At 41.3% G+C, this 26,899-nt stretch overlaps 1 protein-coding gene across 5 annotated transcripts; it reads right to left on the minus strand.

Moving 5' to 3' along the window:
* Window positions 1-816: 816 nt before the first annotated feature.
* Window positions 817-26,899, minus strand: LOC112246063 (thyroid hormone receptor-associated protein 3). Of its 5 annotated transcripts, none has more exons than XM_024414323.2 (11): window positions 26,518-26,898; window positions 17,997-18,118; window positions 8,768-9,718; window positions 7,321-8,049; window positions 6,872-7,044; window positions 6,206-6,317; window positions 5,712-5,796; window positions 3,401-3,582; window positions 2,840-3,032; window positions 2,403-2,552; window positions 817-2,189 (listed from the first exon to the last, which is right to left on the minus strand). In XM_024414323.2, exons 2-11 carry the CDS (start codon window positions 18,086-18,088, stop codon window positions 1,920-1,922), a joined length of 2,937 nt encoding a protein of 978 aa, XP_024270091.1. In that variant the 5' UTR covers window positions 18,089-18,118; window positions 26,518-26,898; the 3' UTR covers window positions 817-1,919. The 5 variants fall into 5 exon arrangements, with proteins under 5 accessions (XP_024270091.1, XP_024270092.1, XP_024270093.1 ...); XM_024414324.2 differs by having other exon boundaries at window positions 2,840-3,020; window positions 26,518-26,896; XM_024414327.2 differs by having other exon boundaries at window positions 1,966-2,189; window positions 2,399-2,552; window positions 2,840-3,020.

Raw genomic sequence — 26,899 nt, forward strand, 5'->3', positions numbered from 1 at the left:
CTTAACATAGACGTTACACAAGGGGGAAAGTCCCCATTCATTGAAGAAAACCTATCACATCAAAGCATTGAGTGTGCCATGATCTAACCAATCACCAATTTTTCTTAATATACAAAGGAAGCATTAATTACTACAAATGATTACAAATTGTGTCGTCTAATCAAAAGTTGAATGACTTTGCACAGGTATTTCTGAGGCACAGACTTCCAATGGTGAGACATTAATAAGTAGTACACACCCAACCCAAGACCAAGTTAACAGTTCTGAAATGTACAAGATATAACAATCCAATACAGGATTCTCAACAAACTAGACAAGATAACAAACATCCAGGTAGCCTATTGTGACTTTGCAGACAGGGTATGCCAATTCATTTTATTTAACAGTCTCTGTTTGCCAGTGGTGTAAAGTATTTAGGTAGTACTTTAAAGTATTTGTTTTTTTGGGGTATCTGTACTTTACTATTTATAATTTTGACTTCACTACATTCCTAAAGAAAACAATGTACTTTTTACACCACACATTTTCCCTGACACCCAAAAGTACTCTTTACATTTTGAATGCTTAGCAGGACAGGAAAATGGACCAATTCACGCACTTATCAAAAGAACGTCCTTGGTCAACCCTATTGCCGCTGATCTGGCGGACTCATAGAACACATTTTGTCTGAGTGTTGGAGTGTGCCCCTGGCTGTCCATAAATTTAAAAAACAAGAAAATAGTGCTGTCTGGTTTGATTAATATAAGGAATTTTAAATGATTTATACTTTTAAAGTATATATATATTTTTAAATTAACTTTTGATACTTAAGTATATTTAAAATCAAATGCTTTTAGATTTCTACTCAAGTAGAATTTTACTGGGAGACTCAACTTTTACTCAAGTATGACGATTGGGTACTTTTTCCACCACTGCTCAGCCTCTTGTTTCACTCCACAATGCAGGTCTGTAGAATATAACCTTTGACCCGATTTGGTCCCATTGTCAGAGGGGTCATTTGCAAGATGCTGGACTAGCAAGACCACTATAAACCATACGATCTAAACCATATAGACCATTAGAAACTGGCCCAGTTGTCATGTAAAAAGGGGATTTGATTGCCTCTAGCTGTACTTTAGCATGTTTTTAGATTCTACCAGGCTACAAAGTTGAATGTTACGTAGTTGAATGCTACGCATTTGAAAACAACTAGGTATGTCACGTAGTTGAACATGCAGGTTACGTATTTGAATCTAAAAATAGATCTACTGTATAATAGTGTATGATTTATTACTACTATATAATAAATAAATAAAATGTTTATCTTCTAGTATAGTATTAATCGGTTTGGCCTCAAAATGAATTTAATTAGATAAATATGTGTCTGACATATTTGAACAAATCTATGGCACAAAAATATCCTCTTGTCATGCTCTGCAAAAAGGTGTGACATTCTTGCATCAAGATATAAAAAAAAGTGTTATGCAATGTTGCATCAGCCCTGTACTAAGAGGCACAACACCCCACAATGCACTGTTCATAGTGCTAACATATCAAGCGCAGAGGTTGGTTATGTATAATTCCTATTCCAACACAAAAGTTCACTGTCTAACAGTGTTTCTACTATAAGCAGATAAAACACAAGTTAGCTATACCCTGACAAAAGTATAACATAATGTTGCGTAAAGATATTGTGTCAAAGAGAGTCCTGATTGATTCCTAATGTGTGTATTTGTGCACGGGCAACTCTCCCCAAAGTCCGGCCATTTGGTAGTAGTAGTAGTTTCTTATTGGACAGTGTCCGTTACTGGACAAGTCCAGGTAGTCCTTTCCTCCCCTGTTTCAGTCTGTTTTCATCCATTTGAACACGACCCAGATGACTTGAGACAATAGAACATTGCCACTGTGTTGGTACAATGTTTCACTCTCCCTGAGCTCCCTCACTGCTCAGTGTTTTCCATGTCTTCAGACTTCTCCTGGTCTTTGTGGTCCTGCTCCGTTTCCTCCTCCTGGGGCTCGCCCTCCTCCTCCCCCCCGTTGACCTGGAACTTGTCATGTGTCCACTTGGGGCTGCTGTTGTTGTTGTTGGTGTGGTTGTTGGGTGGGCCAACGCTGGCCTTCCGGATAATGAAACGGCCCCTGCTGCCACGCAGGAAGTTCCCCCGTCCTCGGTTGTCCACCCACTTCCTCTCGCCCTCCCTGTCATCATGCTGAAGGAGAAATGGAAAGACAGGAAAAGAGAGAAAGAGTTAATATCTTGAAGTGAGCTTGAAGGTAGTACCATTATAAGCAAGTTCAAAGGAGCTGTGAATTTGGTGAATTCACTGATTTGATTTGAGTAATGAATTCATTTGAGTATGGAATTGTATATATAGGCAAGAGGAAACAAAGATATATTTATAATGGCATGGGTACAAACCTACCAAGTAGTATTTTCGGCTCTTGGGGGTGTACTCCGGGTCCCAGTCCACATTCTTGGGGTGAACTGGTATGCCCATGTTAGGGGGATTACCGTTGGCATTGTTTTCCTGGTAATTTCCCCTGTTCCAGCCCCTTCCTCTTATTCTAAATTGCTGCAACATGAGTCAAACACAGAGAACCCAGATCACAAAAACAAGACATTTATTGCACAAATTAAAATAACTATCCATGAGTTTGATTTCCCAGAAAAATCTTTCCAAGTGCAAAGCCAAAGAAGAAAATAAACTGCTATCATTGCATATTTTTTCGATTTCAAATGGGGTTTTCTTTTCAGGTTAGTTGTGGTGGTACTTTGTCTTGTTCTCTTGATGATTCTATTCTTTATCAGATCCTTTACTTTCCAAAATTAATATGAGTGCACGTCCATGAGCAAACTTACAAAGCCTCCGCGTCCTCGTCCCCTCTCCATGGGGCTGCCATAGTCCCCCCGAGGCCCCAGCCTGGCCTTGTTAAAGCCCTCGTCTTTGAGCTCAGGCTCCTTGTGGGGATAGTCTCCTCCCCTATGAGATTCGGCAGATGAAGAGGAGGAGCGAGAGCGAGATTGCTTCTTCTTGTTTTTCCTGGAGGAAGAGCTTAAGGTTGAGGGACCAAAATAACTTAAAAATTCAGTTCATTGTTAGCTCCATTGCTTGTCTTGTAAGACCCTGGCTAGTTGCAGATATGTACATGACTTGTAAAGTAAATGTGGTAAAGTAAAGTGATTGTGATGCTTGTGATAGAGAAGTGGTTCTAAAAACTCTCAGGGACCATCAGACCTTTCACAGTTTTGTTGTAGCTCTGAACTAACTCACCTGATTCACATTGTCAAAGGCGTGATAATTAGTTGACAAGTTGAATCAGGTGTGCTAGCCATGTAATAAATAAAATACATGGAACTGTTGGGGGCCCCGATGAGAAGTTTGAGAACCACTGCTATAGAGTGTGAGTTGGTTGAACATACTTGGACTTCTTGTGGTGCTTGGAGGATTTCTCAGCGGACCTCTCCATGCTAGCCTCTGGGGAGTCTCCTGAATCTCTCCCCCCGTCCTGTTTATAATCTCTCTCCCGGGTAGAATATTTTTTACGGCGCTCAATATCCAGACGAAGGTCCATTGAGTCACCCTTCATTTTTTTACCTTCGTCCTGTGCAGGAAAAATAATAAAAACAACACAAAGACATGGACATGCTATGGGTTAGCATTGAGATGTGCTGTCAGTCTGCAATCAAACTTGTTTGCACACTGCATGCGAGGGGCCGGGAGAACTGTTACAAGACCATAACTAACCAACAAACTCTGGGAACGGCCCGTTTAACGGCTGCTGTGTAACATTTGACCGGCATAAGTGAAAACAGACCATTCTGGAACTACACTGAACACAAATCAAAACGCAACATGTAAAGTGTTGATCCCATGTTTCATGAGCTGAAATAAAATATCCCAGAAATCTTGTATACGTACAAAAAACATATTTCTTTCCAATGATTTGCACACGTGTTTACATCCATGTTAGTGAGCATTTCTCCTTTTCCAAGATAATCTATCCACCTGACAGGTGTGGCATATCAAGAAGTTGATTAAATAGCATGATCATTACACATGTACACTTGTGCGGGGGACAATGAAAGGCCACTCTAAAATGTGCAGTTTTGTCACACAACACAAAGCCACAGATGTCTCAAGTTTTGAGGGCGTGCAATTGGCATGCTGACAGCAGGAATGTCCACCATAGCTATTGCCAGAAAGTGAATGTTCACTATTGCCAGAAAATGAATGTTCATTTCTCTACCATAAGCCGTCTCCAATGTCGTGTTAGAGTACATCCAACCGGCCTCACAACTGCAGACCACGTGTAACCACGGCAGCACAGAGGACTTCCACATTCGGCTTCTTCACCTGCGAGATCGTTTGAGACCTGCCACCCGAACAGCTGATGAAACTGTGGGTTTGCACAACCAAAGAATGTCTGCACAAACTGTCAGAAAACATCTCAGGGAAGCTCATCTGTATGCTTGTTGTCCTCACCAGGGTCTTGACCTGACTGCAATTCGGCGTCGTAACCGACTTCAGAGGGAATATACTCATATTGCCACTGACAAGCTGGAGAATTGTGCTCTTCACAGATGAATCCCGGTTTCAACTGTACCGGGCAGATGGCAAAAGGCATGTAAGGCGTCATGTGTACGAGTTATTTGCTGATGTCAATGTTGTGAACAGAGTGCCCCATGGTGATGGTGGGGTTATGGTATGGGCAGGAATAAGCTACAGACAACAAACACGACTGCATTTTATTGATGGCAATTTGAATGCAGAGATACCGTGACAAGATCCTGAGGCCCATTGTCGTACAATTCATCCGCCACCATCACCTCGCGTTTCAGCATAATCCGTACACAATTCCCGGAAGCTGAAAATGTCCCAGTTCTTCCCTGGAAACCCATTTTATTAAGCTCCAGACGATCAGTTATTCTGTATATATAGTATATCTGTGACCAACAGATGCATATCTGTATTCCCTGTCATGTGAAATTCGTAGATTAGGGCCTAATTCATTTATTTCAATTGACTGATTTCCTTATATGAACTATAACTCAGTAAAATCTACAAAATTGTTGCATGTTGCGTTTATATTTTTGTTCGGTGTACCAGGTCTGCACAACACAATGTTGAACCTCTGCAACACAACTGAACATAATGCGGTTTCAAACTCCTGAAGGAGCTGAGTTCATTGACTTTCACACTGTTTTATTCCCCTAAAATGTTTCCGTTTTGAAGAGAGTTCAATGTAGCCATACCGCAAAATGGTCTCAGTCAGATGTCATCAAATGACCGAAGTTATAAGTAGGGCTAGAGACTGTATAAGCACTCTACAAGTACAACAGGTTTTTGCTTTTGACTATATTTCCCCTTATTTGTTGAAGAATAATACTTACTATGACATTTGTTTTAGAGTCCTTTGAATGGCTTGGACACAGGAGCAATTGGCCGTTTCCATTTCTGACCCCTCATGTTTTTCGACTCAATGGCCTCAGGCAGGCTTGTACCCACAGTATAACCAAATCATCATACGTGGAGGGGGAGTATATAACACACAACAAATTGAATGTGCCTCGTTTTGCATTTGCTTTGCTTTTAGACGTTATGCATCTCCCTTCAAAGAAAAGCACAGGCTTAGACAGAGAACGCAGTCTAAAGGTGGATGGCTGGCTCGCTCGCTCGCTGTTGTTTTGTCAGTTTTCCCAAAATACTTCATATTTCAAAATGTTCAGTCACCTTGTAACTGCCATCCCCGGAGCTTTTCATCCCCTCAAACAGGTGAGAGTGTTTCTTAAAAGCACTGAGAGAAACATCAATTATCCTGCAAGAGAGAAACACAATGTCTAACTTTGCCACAGCTCAGGTGGCAAATACAACATAAGCAAGGGATTACTCTAAAACATTTTTAGGTCAGTGCTGTTCAGATGAGGACTGAAATGACTGCCAAGAATTACTCTTAGTTTCACGTCTGTGCTGCTCAGGTGAGTACTGAAATGACTGCAAGGAATTATTCTTATTTTCAGTGATGATCAGATGAGGACTAAAATGAATTGTCTACGAGCAATGTATAGACCCGGATGACTCCAGGATATCACATAGCAAACAAGACCACCAGTGAACGTGCACTGATTGACAAAAGGCAAGACAAATACCTTTGCAAGCTTTGATAAACAAAAGGTGATGCCACAGCACACTGAAGGTGAGATGGTCGCTCAGAATGGAGACTCTACCTGTGTATCTCTGGGCTCTTTCTTGGCTTCATCATTTCCTTTTGAGCAGCTCTTCTTTGGTACATTGCAAATCGCTCATTTAGAGTAATTCCGTTGGATGGAAAGTGCTGTGCTGTAATCAACAGGAACCAGAACTTGTTACACAACAGATATGACAGTACATGCTGTGCCAATGCACTTTTTTATTACTTTAAATTCATAAGTTACGCAGTGTTAGCTTGTACCATAGAAACAATATTTTCAGCTGTATCAAAGGTTATATATATATTTTAGTGTGAGTTTATTAGCCTCATAGGATCATAAACGGTAAAATACCCATGCAAATGTTTCATAGCAATGAAGAACATTTTTGGAAAACTTCTCGAAACCAAATTCCATTAGATAACATTTGTGCCTGAAAAAACGACTCCATGTTTTTTTGGTGTACAGCAATATTTCTCCATAATCATTCCCACACGGGATTGCAGGGCTAGATAGGCATACTGGCCAAGCTATTTCACAAGCATTTGGCAACCCTTTTCAGATTGACCTATTTACTGATATATTGTATAGGCTATATAAACCTTTTGATATTGCAATTGCACCTTAACTTGCACCTGTGTTAAAGCCCAGCTAGCAGAGAGACTGGTCAGTTGCAAAGGATCAGGGGTGAGAGAGGTCAGTCACCTTTTATGTAGTGGACAATGGTGACAATGTGCTGTGCAAACAGCTCTGAGGGACTCCTTTGTAACTGTGTGGCCTGAATGTGCTGGAAGAAAGAGCGAAACTCCTGCTCCTTTTTAGTAGGATGCACAAGATCCCGTGATAATCGTCGCTCACCAACCATAACACCAGAGGAGCTGGGGAAAGAGACAAAACAACAACAACAAAAATGTCATTTTATGTTTCACCTTTTATCTCATTTGTCACAGCACACATCTTTATTCATTTTGATAAAGCTCATGGTTTCATAGAACTATGACTCAAAGAGGCTATAAAACATGGCCCAGGCCTGAGCCAAAGAGTGTGTCTCATGATTCATGGCTTCCTGCTAATGGAGATTGAAACCTATCCAAGGCGATAAGGCATCAGAGTCCTCTGTGTGAATCTATGTCGTGATGGTGCATACTGCTTACCTTGCCACCTCATCTCTGAGAGAATCCATTCTGACACTGAACTCTGCTCCTCTTTTCTCAGAGGCCCTTGGGGGAGAGTCCTCCCCCCTGACCATGAACATCTCTCGGTCAGAGTTCCTCCGTGGTGCGGGTGTGGGGGATGGGCTGGAGGCAGCTTTCTCCTTCCTCCTGTCTTTGCTGACGTTCTCCGGGGAGAAGCCTCTGAGCATGCCCGCTATGGCCTCTCTCTTGGCCAGGGCCGCAGCTATGGCCGCAGCCTTCTCCTGCTTCCGGCTGCGGTAAATCTCCTCCGCCATGGCATCAAGATCATCATCTTTGGCAGCAACCTGCAAGTAGGCCAGGTCCTCCCACTTGCCGAAGCGCTCCTCAAATAGCTCGCAGGCCGAGAGGGTGACTTTGCTCTTTGGCTTGGGCGACTCATCGTCCTCCCGGTCATGCTCTTTGCGGAGCACCTTGGGATGGGGCTTGGGTATCAACTCCTCTTCCTCGCCATCGCAGGAAAAGAAAGGGGAGGCTTTCAAGAAGCGGTTCAACGACACATTCCCCTCATCGTCAAAGTCTTCCTTGTACTTCTCATTCTCCCCTTTGTCGGGCTCTCTGTCAAAGATACCCCCAGAGGCCTTCATGCCATTCCCTTTCTCCCACTCCACATCCCCACCATTGGTTTTCATCTCTCTGCCATTCTCCCAACTGGACTGCGTTTTCTTATGATTGTGCTCTTCCAAGAACCTAGACAATGGCGAAGAGAGAAAGAGAAACAACTGTGTTTAAATGCATCTTGAACAACAGTTCAGGTGAGTGCCCTGCAACTTTATTACAAAACCATGCGAAATAAATAAGGATGCTTGTCAATGGTGTAGGTAAAAATGGAAGACTTGGGGTAATGGAGGATAAAGTTATAAACATAGAATATGACGGCCAGCAAAAGATCTCCCTTCTTCAAAGGCCCAAGCCATGAGGGATTTGTCATGGTTAGTGCAGCGTTGACTGGCCAAGAAAACACACACATCTCAAAACTCCCAAGGGCCTGTAATGCCTTCTCAACTTACAAACTCCTGTTTCAGCATGCTATGACGACGACCACCAAGGGCTTAGGGCCAAGAACAAATACCAGGGACAAATTATTCTATGTGGTGCATGACGCATTGGGAAAGAACCATGAATTCTAAATACAAATTTTAAAAAAGACTCAATACAATTGGCACATTACAACTATCTACTAACCTCACTAAATGAAAGGTGTCAATAAATATGACAGATATTTCCTAGCCATGAAAAGGGACTTTGACCAAAATGTTGACAATAATCATGTGCTACAACGTGAACTTGGGGGCAGTAAATTCTTGCACCAAAAATGAGAAAAACATGGTAGTGTGTGTGTTAACCTTTCACTTCTAAAGATATTTCAGAAGTGGCAAAGAGAACAGGAGACAAATAATTGTATTACCTTTTGAACACTGAAGAGATAGCTGCTTTATCTCCTGCCAGGTTGTCGTCTTTAGAGAAGAAGCCAAAGCCAGAGAACACAGGTGTGGGGCTATTCTGAGAAGGGCTTTTGGTGGAAGGTGAACTGACCACCGTCTGTATCTGCCATGAGGGGGCACCATTGGAATTGGGGCCATTAGCATTAGTGCTTTTAGGAGAGAGACTAGACAGGGTCGAAGCTGGAGCGCCCTGACCAATGATAACAGCTGAGCGCACCTGAGGACTTGACCCCTTGGGGCTGGTGCTGTTGCTGTGATCCGTCACGCCCTGCCAGTTAGCCTTGGGCCTGTCCCCACTGGCGCCCCCATCAGGCCCTGCAGACCCCCCTGTGATCTCCACAGGCTCACCATGTCCTCCTCCTCCTACTCCTTTCTTCTGGACCTCCTTGGAGGCAGAACGCTCCTCCTTGACATCCTTAGGGTTCTGCGTAGCCGACCCAGAGCCCGACCTGCGTGTGGGAGAGGAGGAATGTGAGGAAGAGGAGTGGTAGGAGCGCCGGGATCGGGGCGAGGAAGAGCGGTCCGAGTACTTGGAGTGGCTGTGGGAATGAGGGCTACCAGAGCGCTTTTTAGGGGTACGGGATCGTGCCCGTCTCGGGCTGTGGGGTTGTTGCTGCTGCTGTTGTTGTTGTTGCTGTTGCTGCTGTTGGGGGTGCTGCTGTTGGGGGTGCTGCCTGTAGTTCTGCCAGTTATTGGGGCGGTAGTTGTTATAGCCGCCTCCACCACCCCTCTGGAAGCGTCCCCGTGGGAAGTAGCCACGCCCTCGGCCTCTGAAGTAGTAGGGCCTCCGGAAGCCTCGGTGGTAGCCCCGGAACTCGCGGTTATTATTCTGGTACTCCCTTGGGTAGTTCCGCTCTCGGTTATTGTGGGATGGAGAATGAGATCTGGAGCGCGAGCGAGTGCGGGACCTAGAGCTTTGAAAGTGGGAGAAAGAGAGAAGGCAGAAGGGATACAGAGATGAAAGGGAGGGAAGACAAAGAGAAGATGACTGATTACACCTTCCATTGTATAAATATCATTAGAAAAAAAGTACTTTGATGAATAAGGTGTGCAATGCTGTTTTTCTCAAGACTATAAACAACCTTATAGCCTGAGCAATACATTTGTTTGTGTTGCTTAAGAAAGTGATGCTGTCCTCCTTCCAAGACCTTCGAAAAACAACTAGGCCAACACATTTAGTTTCCAGTTCACATTGGGTCTACAGCTTAAAAAATAATCAAGTGCCTGTTGGTTACAGGGGGAAAAAAATAAAAAGTGACAGATACTCATGTACTTAGCAGTTTTGTTTCTGTAAAGTACATCATAATCCCATGTACATGGCACACTGACGCATCTCTGTGCATCTGACAAATATATTAACAGAGGTAGCAAACCACATCTTAAAATGTAACTGCTGGGAAGTGGGAATACATGGGTGCACAACGGAAGCAATGGAGACAAACAGACTTCTCGATTTGTCTAGAGAACATGGCTGTGAGGTCTACCCAGTCCACATGGTGGCTCCATAGCACCATGGACAGTAAAAGCATAACAGAAGAAGCCTTCAGTACCACTAGAAAAGTTTCTCCAGTTTCTAAACAATCTATCGCCTCTAAGTATTAAGGTTAAGTTGACCCATATGGTCCATCTTAGCTACAGTAAAGAAAACAGTCTCATTTAAAGAGGATACATCGGAGACTACTCATATATCAGCACGATCCAAGAATACATAGCCTGGTAAATAGTCCGAATCCTTTGATAACATGAGTTAAAAGTCATTAAAAATCTCAAACTGCTCAGCAGCTTTGCACTGCAGTCAATATCCCTACGCAGGCAACGATGGATAACTTGCACAAATAACAAGGAGAAATTCAAACTACAGTCAGCATTACAGAAAAATACCTACAATTACATCATTTAGACTACAAGCACACCAAATTGAAAAAGAAAACCACCATTGAGAGAACAATCTAGTACTCCTAAGTAAGAGCCATCTGGAAACCTTTGAAGTAAACAACAAAGCCCTGCGGTACTACTCACCCAGTGTGTTTTTTCATTGGAATAAAGAGTGAGTAGAGAAGGTAGTACACCGAGCAGCATTGCACACTCACATTGAAAGCAAGACTCTCTGCATCTCTTATGCTGAGCACTAGTGGAAAGAGGCAGTCACATGGGCCATATGGGAAAAATGTCTAGTCTAATCCTTCAAAGCAAAAGGACGGGGCTCGGCTTGCCAATTACCCTGGCTGGCCAGTCTGCCCAGAAACATAGGCTAAAAGGAGAAATTCAGTCAGCCAGCTACTATATACAGGGATTTAGGACAGCTAAAATCACAGTTTTGTGATGGAAATGGCCTAATATTACATAATACAGCATTTTCAAACCAAGCAATGTAGGCTATCTTTACATTGGATTTAAATTTCACTTGAAATGCTAAAGATTTGTGGGTAAATGCAGTACTTTTCATGAAGGAACATTTCATGGAATGCTTACATCTAAAATAAGTCATGTTTGTGCGTGTGCCGTCTTGTACTGCGAGAGGGTTACATTTCATACACTGTAAACATGTCACGTTCTGACCTTTATTTCGTCATTATTTAGTATGGTCAGGGCGTGAGTTGGGTGGGCAGTCTATGTTTGTTTTTCTATGATTTGGGTATTTCTATGTTTCGGCCTAGTATGGTTCTGAATCAGAGGCAGGTGTCATTAGTTGTCTCTGATTGAGAATCATACTTAGGTAGCCTGGGTGTCACTGTGTGTTTGTGGGTGATTGTTCCTGTCTCTGTGTTTTGCACCAGATAGGGCTGTTTTGGGTTTCTTGTTTTTGTTAGTTTGTTCATGTGAAGTGATTTATTAAAACATGAATCAAAATAACCACGCTGCGCTTTGGTCCGCCTCTACGTCAATGGAAGAAATCCCTTACAAAACAGTGATAGACCAATCCAGGTCCAGCATTGACTTGCAGGTTCAAGCCATCTCTTTTCTGAACTCATAGAACTCAAGACCATGGCTTAATAGTGCCATGCAGTGCCACTCCACGGAGAAGAGCTGCCATGCATTTCAGACTCCACAAAACAATTCTGCCAGCAGCAAGAGTGGCCGGTGGTGTCACACTCAAACTAGTTTCCTTTGCAAATGAACATTGCAGCCGAATGACAGATTAATTTCCATTTAGGACTACACACTAGGTAGATGTTGAACATGTAGCCTATTAAGGAATGCCAATATCATAGTAAGGGAAAAGGGGATACCTAGTCAGTTGTACTGAATGCATTCAACTGAAATGTGTCTTCCGCATTTAACCCAACCCCTCCCGAATCAGAGAGGTGCGAGTGATGCAAATCATTCTGAAAAGTTTCTGGTGCAAGTCAAAGGCCTGTGTAGTAGTGGGAGAACTCATTACAATAGGCAAGAACCAAGTCTCACTGAGGCAAGTGTGCCATCACAGCACCAGAGCTCTTTCCCACACACATCAATTTCCTTTGTATAAAGTGTACTAGACCCTGGGTAAGTCCATCAGAAAGCTGTTATCGCTCTGCAGTTAATATGAGTGCCAACTCAACATAAAGCACAGAAAATGCATGGGTTGAGGCAGGAAATCAGAAAGTGTATGCTTCAGCACCACTGTAACCCCTTCCAAGCACACTCAAATATAACACCATGGACAGCTGCAGAAAGACTGGGGTGTCAGCTATGACATGACACCTTGACTGTAACGAGTCCGCTGAGAGTCGGGAAGCAAGTTCAGGGAGTGAGTGAGTGTTTTAATTCATTAATAAACCAACCAACCAACAAGAAACACAAACAACGCACCGACATGAAAACAGAGTCAATGACACCTGAGGAAAGAACCAGGGGGGTGACAGATATTGGGAAGATAATCAAGGAGGTGATGGAGTCCAGGTGAGTGTCATGAGGTGCAGGTACGCGAGACGATGGTGACAGGTGTGCAGGATAATCAGCAGCCTGATGACCTAGAGGCCGGAGAGGGAGTATACGTGACATTGACTTTGAAAAAATCTATTTTGGTTATTGAACTACAGTAAGTGAAGTGGATTTACACCCATTAACAGAATTGCGTTAAAGGAATTTCATCATGGGTCTCTGATCTGACCTACACATAAATGCATAACTATGGATATGAATGTCATTCTCTTCATGGTGATGTATCCTGAATAGGTACACAAAGGTAGAAATATGTAGTATCCTCCTTTGCATATTATTTTTAATGAGCTCCGCCACCAAACAAGACCCTATTTGGTCGGTCCGGACCGGACCAAATCTGAACCAGTCATTGACGTCTATGTTTCACAAGTTTGGACATCAAAAGTACAGCACAGTAGTGCTCCGTAGAGTATAGTAGAGTACAGCACAGCACAGTAGAGTAGAATCCAGTGCAGTACAGTAGAGTTCAGTAGAGTAGAGCATATTAAAGTAGAGTAGAATTTAGTAAAGTAAAGTATAATTCAGTTCAGAACAGTATTCGGAACTGTACAGTTCAGTACAATACATTATAGTGTACTCAACTCTAGTGTGGTCTACTGTGTACTGTACTGAACTCTACTCCACTCTATTCTCGAGTACTGAACAATACACTGCTTTTTTAAACTTTACTGTACTCTACTGTGTTCTACTGTACTGTAATGCGTTCCAATTTTGTGTAACATAGATATCTATGATTGGTTCAGATTTGGTCCGATCTGGGCCAAATGAAGGATGAGGATGCTGCTCGTTACAGTAAATGGAAAGAGAGGTGGCTCATGGGTAGGTGTCAGTAAGAGCTGTGAGAGGTGACATTAATTGGAGGTAGAGAAGGAGAGAGAGGGGGGGAGTTGTCCGACTCTTCACACTCTTGCCACCACCTGACGACAGAGATAGAAAGGAAACCGTTATCAGCTGAACATAACCATATTCCAGTGGAAGGAAGGACAGTAAGCAGGTGACCCAACTGTGGTTTGTGACTACTATGATTTCCCATTTTAGCCTATTAAAATAGCTTAATCATTCATAAACAAAGTGTATATTAGTAAAAACACTATAACTAATTGATAGGTCTACCTTTACTTGTTATTTCTGTGAATTTTAATTATCCTCTCTCCTCTTATTAGAAATGAGAAAATATCTTAAAGATAGAGTATGTGGGATATTGGTAACTGAATTTAAAGGCACAAGGCAATGTTTCTTAAACTTACTGAAGGCAGAAAACATGTTAAGTGTTGATATTATTTGGCAGGGGTACTTTACTTCAACATTATTGTGTTTTTATGTATTTCTAATACCTTTTACGACTTTTTCTGGTAGACGTTTTACAAGACCCCTTTTCCATGTTTGACAAGAAATCAAAGCCTTCGCTTATGCCAGCTTTAAATAACGTGCAGCTTATAAAGGCTTCATAAAGCCTTCATAAACACTACATAAATGTGTTACAAATAATCTATAACTATATGTCATGCCTTATGAAGGGTTCATAAATGTGGCATAGCTGTGTGACATAACCCCCAATGTCAAATGTGACATAACCCACTATGTCAAATATGACATAAACCTGTACATTATAAAAGGTGGCATAAGCACAGCTTAATAAACGCCTATATCATATTAAATTGAGGCTTCCTAAAGCATTTATAACCCTGTCAAGCATCTTGGTAGAGCATTGCAATGCCAGGATATTGGTTTCGATTCCCGGGGCCACCCATACTTAAAAATGTATTCAAGCATGACTGTAAGTCGCTTTCATTAAAAGCATCGGCAAAACTTGATATATTACATTATTCTAAAACATTTCTAGGATGGCCCAACTTATTTCCCTATATTGGACCTGACCTCAACTTCCCACAAATGCAGTCACGCACAGCCAAAAAACATTGGTGTGGCCTTTTAAAATCAGTTAGAATTTTCAACTAATTCCATTTTCTCAGTTTAGTTTTTCCAGGATTCAGATTTCCCCAATATTTTCAAGTTTTCCCTCAGTTTTTCCCCCACTTTTTTAATAGAAAAACAACAACCTTAGATTTTCTGTGTCCACAACAATGCTCAAACCACATCAGGGGATGCGTTTTGAGGTCTGTGAAAAATCTAAGAAACTTCAATTTTTTTGTGCCCTGCACTGTTGTTTGGTTAGAGGGTTTCCCGTAGTGCAGTAATCGCACATGTGATGATTATGTATTCCATATACAATGATTTGTATTGTGACCGCCAATGGAATGGGTGGAGTAAATGGCCAGCAACACTTCATATTATTCAGAACCCCAAGAAATGACACCATATATACAGTACCAGTCACCAACTCATTCAAGGGTTTTTCTTTATATTTACTATTTTCTAAATAGTAGAATAATAGTGAAGACATGAAAACTATGAAATAACATCATGTGGTAACCAAAAAAGTGTTAAACAAATCAAAATACATTTTATATTTGAGATTCTTCAATGTAGCCACTTTTTGCCTTGATGGCAGCTTTGCACACTCTTGACATTCTCTCAACCAGCTTCATGAGGTAGTCACATGGAATGCATTTCAGTTAACAGGTGTGCCTTGTTAAAAGTTCATTTGTGGAATTTCTTTCCTTCTTAATGCGTCTGAGCCAATCAGTTGTGTTGTGACAAGTTATGGGTGATATACAGAAGATAGCCCTATTTGGTAAAAGACCAAGTCCATATTATGTTAGCTCAAATAAGCAAAGGAAAACGACAGTCATTCATTACTTTAAGACATGAATGAACATTAGACCGGTGGAAATCTGTCCTTTGGCCTGATGAGTACAAATTTGAGATTTTTGGCTCCAACCACCGTTTCTTTGTGAGACAGAGTAGGTGAACGGATAATCCCTCCATGTGTTGTTCCGACCATAAAGCATAGAGGAGGTGTGATGGTGTGGGGGTACTTTGCTGGTGACACTATCAGTGATTTATTTACAATTCAAGGCACACTTAACCTGCATGGCTACCACAGCATCTTGCAGTGATATGCTATCCCATCTAGTTTGCGCTTAGTGGGAAGGCCCTAGAAATTGTAAAAGACTCCATACACCCTAGTCATACTCTTCTCTCTGCTACCGCATGGCAAGAGGTACCGGACCGCCAAGTCTAGGTCCAAAAGGCTTCTCAACAGCTTCTACCTCCAAGCCATAAGACTCCTGAACAACTAATCAAATGGCTACCCAGACTATATGCACCCCCCCCCCTCTCCCCATACGCTGCTGCTATTCTCTGTTTATTATCTATGCATAGTCACTTTAATTCTACGTACATGGACATATCACCTCAATTACCTCGACTAACCGGTGCCCCCGCACATTGATTCCTTACCGGTACTCCCTGTATATAGCATCGCTACTGTTATTTTACTGCTGCTCTTTAATTATTTGTGACTTTTTTTATTTTTACTTATCTATTTTTTACTTAACACATATTTTTCTTAAAACTGCATTGTTAGTTAAAAGCTTGTAAGTAAGCATTTCACTGTTGTATTCAGTGCATGTGACAAATACAATTAGATTTTTATTTGTATTTCAACAGGACAATGAACCAAAACACACCTCCAGGCTGTGTAAGGGCTATTTGACCAAGAAGGAGAGTGATGGAGTGCTGCATCAGATGACCTGGCCTCCAAAAATCACCCGACCTCAACCCAATTGAGATGGTTTGGGATGAGTTGGACCAAGGAGTGAAGGAAAAACAGCCAACAAGTGCTCAGCATATGTGGGAACTCCTTCAAGACTGTTAGAAAAGCATTTCTCATGAAACTGGTTGAGAGAACACCAAGAGTGTGCAAAGCTGTTTAACACGTGCTTTGTGTGTGTCAGAGCCAAAATTATTTGGAGTAGTCCAACCTGAGACCACCGCAACAGGTATTCCTCTTCTGTTCCCATGCTGGAGACCAGGGCTTGATTACAACCTGTTACAATGGTGCCAACCTTTTGTGGCTGATCTTTCAGAGGGGGAGTGGGTGAATGTGTCAAAGACCTGATGGACCCAACACCGCACGGTATGGCTCGTTTTTGTTGTGTGCGTGTTTGTGCACTGAGGAACATGTAACTTGGCTCCAGAAGAAAGACACTTTCAATTTCTTTAGGTTGGGAGCTTTCATCAAGATAAGTGTTTCTTGGTGTACCATCGTCTCCAGGCTACTGCACACACAGCACATATAAGCCTGGGATATCAACCATTCAAAGTGGGATAAGACTGACCATTTAATTCTAAAGGAGTGACCTTACTGAGTAAACTATTTGTCATTGTCACTAGCTAACACAGTAAAAAAAAAATATTATGGCAAAACCCTGCCCACTTCCACAATTTATCTTCTTAAAATTACATTTTAAATCTAACCATAACTAATAAAAGCCACGTTTGATGCGTTGGTCCTCCAGAACTTCCGCACATTTGGATGGAAGGGTCTGCGAATGAGATTAGGGGTCTTGTGACTAACATGACTTTATTTTAGATCGTAATCCAATCCTTCGACCCAACACCCTTCATAAAGCACATGGTTATATCACATTCGACATATTTATGTTACTTTTGACATTGGTGATTATGTCACACAGTCATGCCACATTTATGGACCCTTTATAAAGCATGATATAAGGTAATAGATACTTTGTAACACATTTATGACTCAGCTTTCATTTGACACCCAATTAGACATACTCCTATGAACTTCACATGTTGGTGATGACAAATGAAACAGGTCATGCATCGAGGCCCAAACATAGCATGCATAGTCCACACATATCTGTTGGAGGTCAGCAACCAATCAGGAGCATTTAAAACCTTGACTAATCAACATAGCAACAACCGTTGTCGGGTCCAAAGCATTTCTTACAATCTATGTGTAGCATATCTGTCAAGACGCTGTCAGCAACTCTTATCTCGTTTCGATTTATCACTCGTTGTTTTCCATATAGACAACAAGGCGGAAACAATCTTTCTCAGAAAAAGTGTTCCCTCCCCTCTTGTTTCTGTTTCAAAATCTTCTTCAGGCTCTCTACGCATGTGATGACCTTTTGTGAAATTTATAGACAGAAAAAAAATATTTCATATGTCCTTATAAGGTGGAATATGTTGCCTCATCCCTCTTAATCTGACAATTTATAGACAAAATAATATGAATTCATAACAATGCCCTAGTTTGAGGTGGTCCTAGTTTGAGGTGGTCCATAATTTGTAGGTAAGCAAGTTAGATCAGTTACAGTAAGTTACGTTTTTAGCCACCTGTAGCGATGCTTCCGAGATCTGGATCGTGAGCTGCTTCTGGAGCGGGAGTGGGAGCGAGATTTAGAGGCTGACTTCATTGCCTTGGACATCACTGCAAGCTACCTCTTTGAGACAACAGCCTGTCAGACAAACAGAGGGGAGTCAGTGAACATGAGCATCTACGCAATTTCAACATTTCTCCCACCTTTTAATAGGCCCACATAGGCAACATTTAATAAGTAGAACAAGGAGAAATGTAATCAGCTAAAGTGCTGGTCATAGGATTAATAAACATGATTGAATATGATTTCATTTTTGCGTACAAAAACTGATATTCTTCAATGAGGCCTACTACATAGGAGATACCCACAATTTAATACAACTTAACAAGATAAAGGATTCTTCACAACATATTTGAAGATTTAGAGCAAAATGGCTGTCAACGGAAAAAAAGTGTGCAAGTCTGTAAATCACTGTGACCGAAGTGTCATGTGGCAAACTACAACCAGACGGCTAGGCCGCTGAGTGATTATCTACAGTCACTGCAGAAACAGAGGGATTAAGATAAAGAGCTGTGACTCCAGAAAACCATGACAACGATACCTCCAAGAGACAAAGCTTTTGCGCAAAAATGTACAGTGAAGCAACTTTAAAAGAGGTGCAAAAAAGCTACTAGCGTACACTAACTATTACTGCCAAAAAACTGTTGGAGAACAGTGTGGATACTGCAGCAAGTAACATAACCAGTTTCATGTAGTCAGTCAAACCAGTTTCATGTAGTCAGCCATTTGCATTAAGGAATCTGTTTCATTCCAGTGATGAGTCTAAACATTTGACTCAGACTCAAGTGGCGCGTATTAGAGGTCGACCGATTAATCGGAATGGCCGATTAATTATGGCCGATTTCATGTTTTCATAACAATCGGTATTTTTGGGTGCCGATTTTGCCGATTTAAAAAATATATATTTTTTACACCTTTTTTTAACTAGGCAAGTCAGTTAAGAACACATTCTTATTTTCAATGACGGCCTAGGAAAGGTGGGTTAACTGCCTTGTTCAGGGGCAGAACGACAGATTTTAACCTTGTCAGCTCGGGGGATCCAATCTTGCAACCTTACAGTTAACTAGTCCAACACTCTAACCACCTGCCTCTCATTGCACTCCACGAGGAGCCTGCCTGTTACGCGAATGCAGTAGAAGAAAAGGTAAGTTGCTAGCTAGCATTATACTTATCTTATAAAAAACAATCAATCAATCATAATCACTAGTTATAACTTCACATGGTTGATGATATTACTAGTTTATCTAGCGTGTCCTGCGTTGCATATAATCGAAGCAATGCTGGGGGATGATTTAACAAAGGTGCATTTGCAAAAAAAAGGCACAATCGTTGGATGACTGTACCTAACCATAAACACCAATGCCTTTCTTAAAATCAATACACAGAAGTATATATTTTTAAACCTGCATATCTAGCTAAAAGAAATGCAGGTTAGCAGGCACTATTAACCAGGTGAAATTGTCACTTCTCTTGTGCTCATTGCACGCAGAGTCAGGGTATATGCAACAGTTTGGGCAGCCTGGCTCATTGCAAACTAATTTGCCAGAATTTTATGTAACTATGACATAACATTGAAGGTTGTGCAATGTAACAAGAATATTTAGACTTAGGGATGCCACCCGTTAGATAAAATACTGAACGGTTCCGTATTTCACTGAAATAAATAACGTTTTGTTTTCGAAATGACAGTTTCCGGATTCGACCATATTAATGACTAAAGGCTCGTATTTCTGTGTGTTATGTTATAATTAAGTCTATGATTTGAAGGAGCAGTCTGACTGAGCGATGGTAGGCAGCAGCAGACTCGTAAGCATTCATTCGAATAGCACTTTCGTGCGTAGTTCCAGCAGCTCTTCGCAAGCACAGCGCTGTTTATGACTTAGGCCTATCAGCCTAATGGCTGGTGTAACCGATGTGAAATGACTAGCTAGTTAGCGGGGTGCGCGCTAATAGCGTTTCAAACATCACTCGCTCTGAGACTTGGAGTAGTTATTCCCCTTGCTCTGCATGGGTAACGCTGCTTCAAGGGCGGCTGTTGTCGATGTGTTCCTCGTTCGAGCCCAGGTAGGGGCGAGGAGAGGGACGGAAGCTATACTGTTACACTGGCAATACTATAGTGCCTATAGAACATCGAATAGTCAAAGGTATATGAAATACAAATGGTATGGTGAGAAATAGTCCTATAAATACTATATTAACTACAACCTAAAAACTCCTACCTTGGAATATTGAAGTCTCATGTTAAAAGGAACCACCAACTTTCATATGTTATCATGTTCTGAGCAAGGAACAGCTTTTTTACATGGCACATATTGCACTTTTACAACACTTTGTTTTTGCATTATTTAAACCAAATTGAACATGTTTCATTATTTATTAGATTTTTATTGATGTATTATATTAAGTTAAAATAAGTGTTCATTCAGTATTGCTGTAATACATTTTTTTTAATCGGCCGATTAATCGGTATCAGCTTTTTTTGGGCCTCCAATAATCAGTATTGGTATCGGCGTTGAAAAATCATAATCGGTCGACCTCTAGCGTGTATACCCTCCCTGGACAATAAAGCAAACAAGTTCAGGGCGAGGATCTCCTTCCAGAGAGACATCAGGGAGTGTAACATACTCTGTTTTACAGAATCATGGCACTCTCCAGATATATTGTCCCCGTCCATTCAGCCAGCGGGGTTCTCCATCCATCGCGCAGACAGGAAGAAAGGCGGAGGGGTTTGTTTCATCTTTAACAACTCATGGTGTGATTGTGGTAACGTACACGAACTCAAGTCCTTTTGTTCTCCGATCTGGAATACCTCCCCATCAAATGCCGACCACATTACCTCCCAAGATAATTTTATTTGGTCATCATCACTGCAGTGTATATTCAACAGTACAGGGACAAAGTGGAGTTGCAATTCAATGGTCAGGATTTTGCATAAGCAGCATGAGTCCATGGACCCATCATGCCTTGTACAGGCTGGTGGCAGTGGTGTACTGGTGTGGGGAATGTTTTCCTGGCACACTTTAGGTCCCTTGATATCATTTGAGCAACAATCGTTTCCAACACCTTATAGGCCCCGAATAATTTAGTCTGTTCTGGAGGCAAAGAGGGATCCGACCCGGTACTAGATGGGCATATCCAATAACTCTGACATTGCTCGTTCTGATATTTTTTATATATTTTTATTTTACTTTTTGGATTATGTGCGTATAGTTTCATATTGCTAGGTATTATTACTGCACTGCTGGAGCTGCACTGTTGGAAGATTTCGCTGCACCTGCGATAACATCTGCAAATACGTGTACGCGACCAATAAAATTTGATTTGATTATACAAAGTTACAAGACATTACTGGAGAGCTTTATAAGTTTCACAGACTGAACAACTGGGCTGCCAATAAAGAGAAGGGAAGAGGTCACTCTGGCTCACCTTGAATGTCAACAATCTGTGAAATAAACTAATTGAAAGTATAATGGTCATATGGTGCCAGACCAGCAAGTGGATTGGCTCATGAGAGTTGAGAAGATGATCTGATTATTGGGCCTAATGCAACTGCCAATCAGTGGCCCGAGAATGTCCATTCTAGAATAGCACAATCAGTGCCTAACATCTTAACATGTTCCTTACCCCTGTGGAGGGTAAATACGATTCCTTAAGGGGATTTTGGCTATATTCTGAGAATGACTCATATGATCCAGCAGATGAGGTTATTCAGTCTATGGACACTCTCCATGGCATTTGATCTTCGGTCTAAGTGAGTAGGGATCAAAACATTTACTTTTCATTTTGAGAAGCATCTGAGGGGGAATGCCGTGAGGAGGAAATTACAGACTAAACATTGGGAGGACTTCAAAAACGGTGCACCGGCACCAAGCAGCACATGGTGGTCGCAGAGTATATCCCTGCTACTATTTTGGTGAGTACTGAAATGGATCCCTCCTCCTGCTACTCCTCTATGGTGCTCCTTCCCTCGCTTTTCTTCATTGCAGACTGCGCTTGTTATTTTTGGCTTCAGGGGCTAATTTCCTGAAGGCTCTGGAATATACTTTTATTCTTGCCGGGCACATTTCATGACCAGTATTCAGAGCGTGCTCCCGCATCCACATTTAGAAAAATAAAGGGAACCTAAACCCTGGTCAACAGATGGTATGGCATATTATGAAATTAGACATTTTGCAAAGTACTCTCCGCAGAAGACCTTTATCTCCTAGTCATACACAGTTGACTTAATACACGTAGCCTATAGCTGTATAAGTGCATATACTGTAATACCAAGAATTTGTTTAAAACTCATTAAACAAACAAGAAAAACATATATTTTAAGGGTTCTCTCGGGACAGGTTTCATATGGCTGAGAATAAACCTTTCTGAAAGCTCTCAAATGCCTGTCAAATGAAACAAAACAAGATAGGGGCAATAACTGTGCATTCATCCACTAGGTAACTAGAGTATAATCACTTCCTTCACTTAATTTTGTGTGACTGGTTTATCTTACAGGTAAAACCATGTAGCGCATTACCAGGGCAAAAACTGGGCAAACTGGGCATTCACTAGGTAACTCTTGTATCATGTATCATCATTTTTAACTTAAATAGATGCTCCCCTGAATTGTGTGTGACTGGTTTATCTTACTGGTAAAATGGCAAGGATATGTGTAGCCCATTCCAGGTGTAGTTAACTGTAACCTAATAAATAATAAGTGTCAGTAAAGTGGGATGAATCATGGGTCCATTTCAGTCAGAGCACAGTGACCCACTTCCAACTGATAACCAGAGGCAGCTGCCTGTCTCCTCCTCACAGAGTGTGCTTCCCAGGCTAATCACTAGGATTTAAACATCCAAAAGGCTGTAACAAGCATCTACACTAATTATGTACCCTCTACTGGCAGACACACAAAAACACCCACCCTGGTGCAAAGAGTGACAGCTGCTGAAGCCCGGTCACCTGTTCGTTTTATTTAAGGGCAGAAGTTGTTGCGAACAATGGTTGGGCAACTCGATACAGCAGCAAGAATATAAGCAGACACACCCCGCTCAATCAACTACTCTATCATTAAGACCTGGATGCCTCAGAAGCAGCTGGAATCACATTTGGCAACTATATGGACCACTGAGACAACTCTCTCAACAGCAACTGTCACTGAAATGTGGGCATCATTGTCAGAGTGTCAGAGTTTTCCCTCAAGACGTGGCTTTGTAGAGGCGGTTCATGGATTGCCAAGCGGACTCTGCTGCTGGAGTCAAGATACACTGTGTTAGCTTCCTTCCATACAGTTCCATGGACATCATAGGATAATTATTATGTTTCCTAAAGTTGCCTTAATACCAAATAGGCTCATTGTAACTTGATTTAGGTCTATTGATGATGGAACTCTCAGATAAGAATTAACTCAACCAACGACTGCGTCATTGTGATTTTCTGAGGCAAACTCAACACTGACCGAAGCTGACAAACCAACATTGAATTGGACAATGCAACAATAATCATTAAATACCAAACAAACAAATAAAATCACTTAATAACTGAAAGGCTGAGAAAGTTATGTGGTTTATTTTCTCAGAGTGAGAAAACACAGGGCCCCATAGCAGTGTCCTCACTGAAAGTGCAGTGTCTGTCTACGTGAGACAGTCCCTCTATTGGATGCAAACCGCCACAGCGAATTCACATCCACTCCCACCAATGGAGTCGGATCCATGTGCAGTACATATAATCACTCTTTGTTCCCACTTGAGATTTCTTAAAAAACCTCCTCAGTCAGCGCTATAATCAGTATGTTTATTTCTTGCTGTAAATAGGCGGAAAGTTCATATCTGTGTGAGCTTTTGATTTACACAACTGTTGTCTTGAAAATACATAGCAGAACATTACTGAGGCATCCTCAAATTGCGAGGACATGCTTCTCAACTTGCTGCTAGTAAGATGGACCTCAACAGCTAAAGGTCCTCTCTATTTTGGTCCATTGTGAACAGCATGGCAAGTGGCCAGCTATCGTTCCTTATATCAGCAATGTGATGAGATGATGTATATGTTAGGTATTGCCCATTGACAGACATCTTCATTCAAATGTAGTCTAAAGCTGTAGATATCTGATGTATTTGGTCAACTTTCAGTGTCAGCCATTCTACCAGGGCCAGAGTCGTTACATTCACACACAAGTGATGTTACCCCAGAGTTGACAGAATCAAAAACGCCATATCAAATTGTCGACTTCTCCTGTGAACTCCACCTGATGGGAAATGATGTCAAATATATCACTAGCCACTTTAAACAATGCTACCTAATATAATGTTTACATACCCTACATTATTCATTTCATATGTATACGTATATACTGTACTCTATATCATCTACTGCATCTTTATGTAATACATGTATCACTAGCCACTTTAACTATGCCACTTTGTTTACATACTCATCTCATATGTATATACTGTACTCGATACCATCTACTGTATCTTGCCCATGCCGCTCTGTACCATCACTCATTCATATATCTTTATGTACATATTCTTTATCCCCCTACACTTGTGTGTATAAGACAGTAGTTTTGGAATTGTTAGTTAGATTACTTGTTGGTTATTACTGCATTGTCGGAACTAGAAGCACAAGCATTTCGCTACACTCGCATTAACATCTGCTAACCATGTGTATGTGACAAATACAATTTGATTTGATTTGATTTTCTCATCACATTTTGCGACTGTCTGAAAAGAAATGTCACGTAAGTTGTGAATCCCGTGAAAAGACAAGTGTTGATACAACATTCTGTAGATACAACACCTTGACACTGGAGAGTACCAGTTACAGGGGTGTCCTCAAATGTACACCACACAGAATAGAAGGCATCACCCATGCATTCACAGCACCAACTGTAGACTAGTCAACAACAGAGCATACAAACTGTAAAAGACCACAAGGCCGATTACTGTAAATCCTATTGCTTTACAATGATTCCCATTAACAGCAAATAGAAGTACAGAAAGTACAGCACAGCCTCTTTGTTATAAGGACCTGTGTCAGTATACCGGTGGGAATGTGGTTACACCTTTCTTATCTGTGTACATTTGATCAGATATTATTTGCATTAAAAGAACAATAGACCAGGATCTTAGAGCAAACTGCAACAGGATATGCTATGATGTAGTGATTATTTACGCAAAGGGCGGCACAATTAAACATGTCCCATTTTTTACTCATAAATAATTAGAAATTATAATTGGGGGGTGAACTATGAACTATGACTGTGTTTTGCTCTATGCAACTGATGCATTTATGAAGAAAGCTGGATACCTCACTGGCTGACTGAGCTCTATCATTGCTGATCAATCAATTGACAACATGAAATGCATTTAAAGTGACATCGAGCTGTTGACTTTCTGGGGCTTGACGTGATGGTCATTCCGGTTCTTTTCAGTGAGCCGGCTCGTTCGGCTCAGCTCACCAAAAAGAGCAGGCTCTTTTGGCTCCCAAACGGCTCTTAAAAAAATATGTTTTGTATTGTTTCAAGTCAAAATAGTTTGCGATAGTTTGACTATGACTGGTGTTAAAACAATTCTAATTAAATTTTTTAATGAAACCATCTCTACCTTAACCATAATGTAATTAAAAATGCATTGGTTTGTTATGAAAAAAATGCTATTAAACATTTGCATTTAAAGTATAACTTTTTAATGTATATAAACAAAGTGATATAAATCTAACCATTCAAAACGAATACAATCTGAGCAGCATAATATAATACTGCACCATATCAAAGAAATATAAATAACAATGTGCAAAACTGTAGCATCCCACTTAAAACATTAAACTGGTCCCTCTTTTCTGTCTCTTCTTTATTGCCATGCTATAACCAGCAGCACACCGCAATGCTGACCATATTTTGCTTTCATGAGAGATTTGCATTCAGAAATGCAAGCTGCCTCACTTTCGAGGGGCTGATGCGGTTGCTTCTCTCAGTAATTATTTGTTTCAAGAAGACCCTCTGAGGTAACGGATGTGGCAACTATGCAGAGTCTCCCTGTCATGACTTTAGTAAGCCGTGGGTAGACAGAGGCCTTGTTCTTCCACCAGCTCAGAAGATCTGCAGATCTTTCAGAACGAATGTGTGCACTTGAGTATTTAGGACTACATTATTATATTTATTTATTCGTTCTTTGAATTAGTTCATTTTATTCATTTAAATCTTTTGATCATTCATATCTTTTTTTTTTTTTTTAATTATAAATAGATTCGGCTCTTCTGATATATGAGTCTGCTCCCAACGTTCACCAACAAGAGCCGGCTCTTAGAGCTGACTCGTTCGCGAACGACCCATCGCTAGTAGCTAGACAATGGTGTCGAAGAAATGAGAAATACAAACATAACATTACACTGTATCATGCCATGAGAATAACCTCACAAGTAATACATTATAGCATATATAGTAGCTGGTGGGGATAAAAGGACATACTACAAGCAGGGATAGACAGGCTATAGCTTACCTCCGATATTTCTGTTTTTTTTTTCACGCTCCTCTGGCGGGTCCGGGTCGTACAGCTTCTTGGTTGACAGTCGGCGGAGGATCCGTAATTTTCGATGATAGGTTGCAGTCCGAACAAACAGGCCAGTTGAGCTAACTTTGGCTACTGTGTGTCAAGCATCTTATTGACCGAAAAATGTGCGGGAATGACGTTTATCAGCTCGTTCAACAAGCCTTTTATCAGGTCCGTTTTGTATTCATGTCACATTAAATAACTACAGCAGTTGTAATGCGACACTGCGCTGTGCGCTCACGAGGAATGAATTCAAAGTGGAGAAATTATCCGAGAACTCATACAATACGAAGCTATGGTACTGGCTACAGTAGAACCTTCCTTCGCAGCG

This window comes from Oncorhynchus tshawytscha, linkage group LG23, assembly GCF_018296145.1.
Source record: "Oncorhynchus tshawytscha isolate Ot180627B linkage group LG23, Otsh_v2.0, whole genome shotgun sequence".
NCBI lineage: Eukaryota > Metazoa > Chordata > Actinopteri > Salmoniformes > Salmonidae > Oncorhynchus > Oncorhynchus tshawytscha.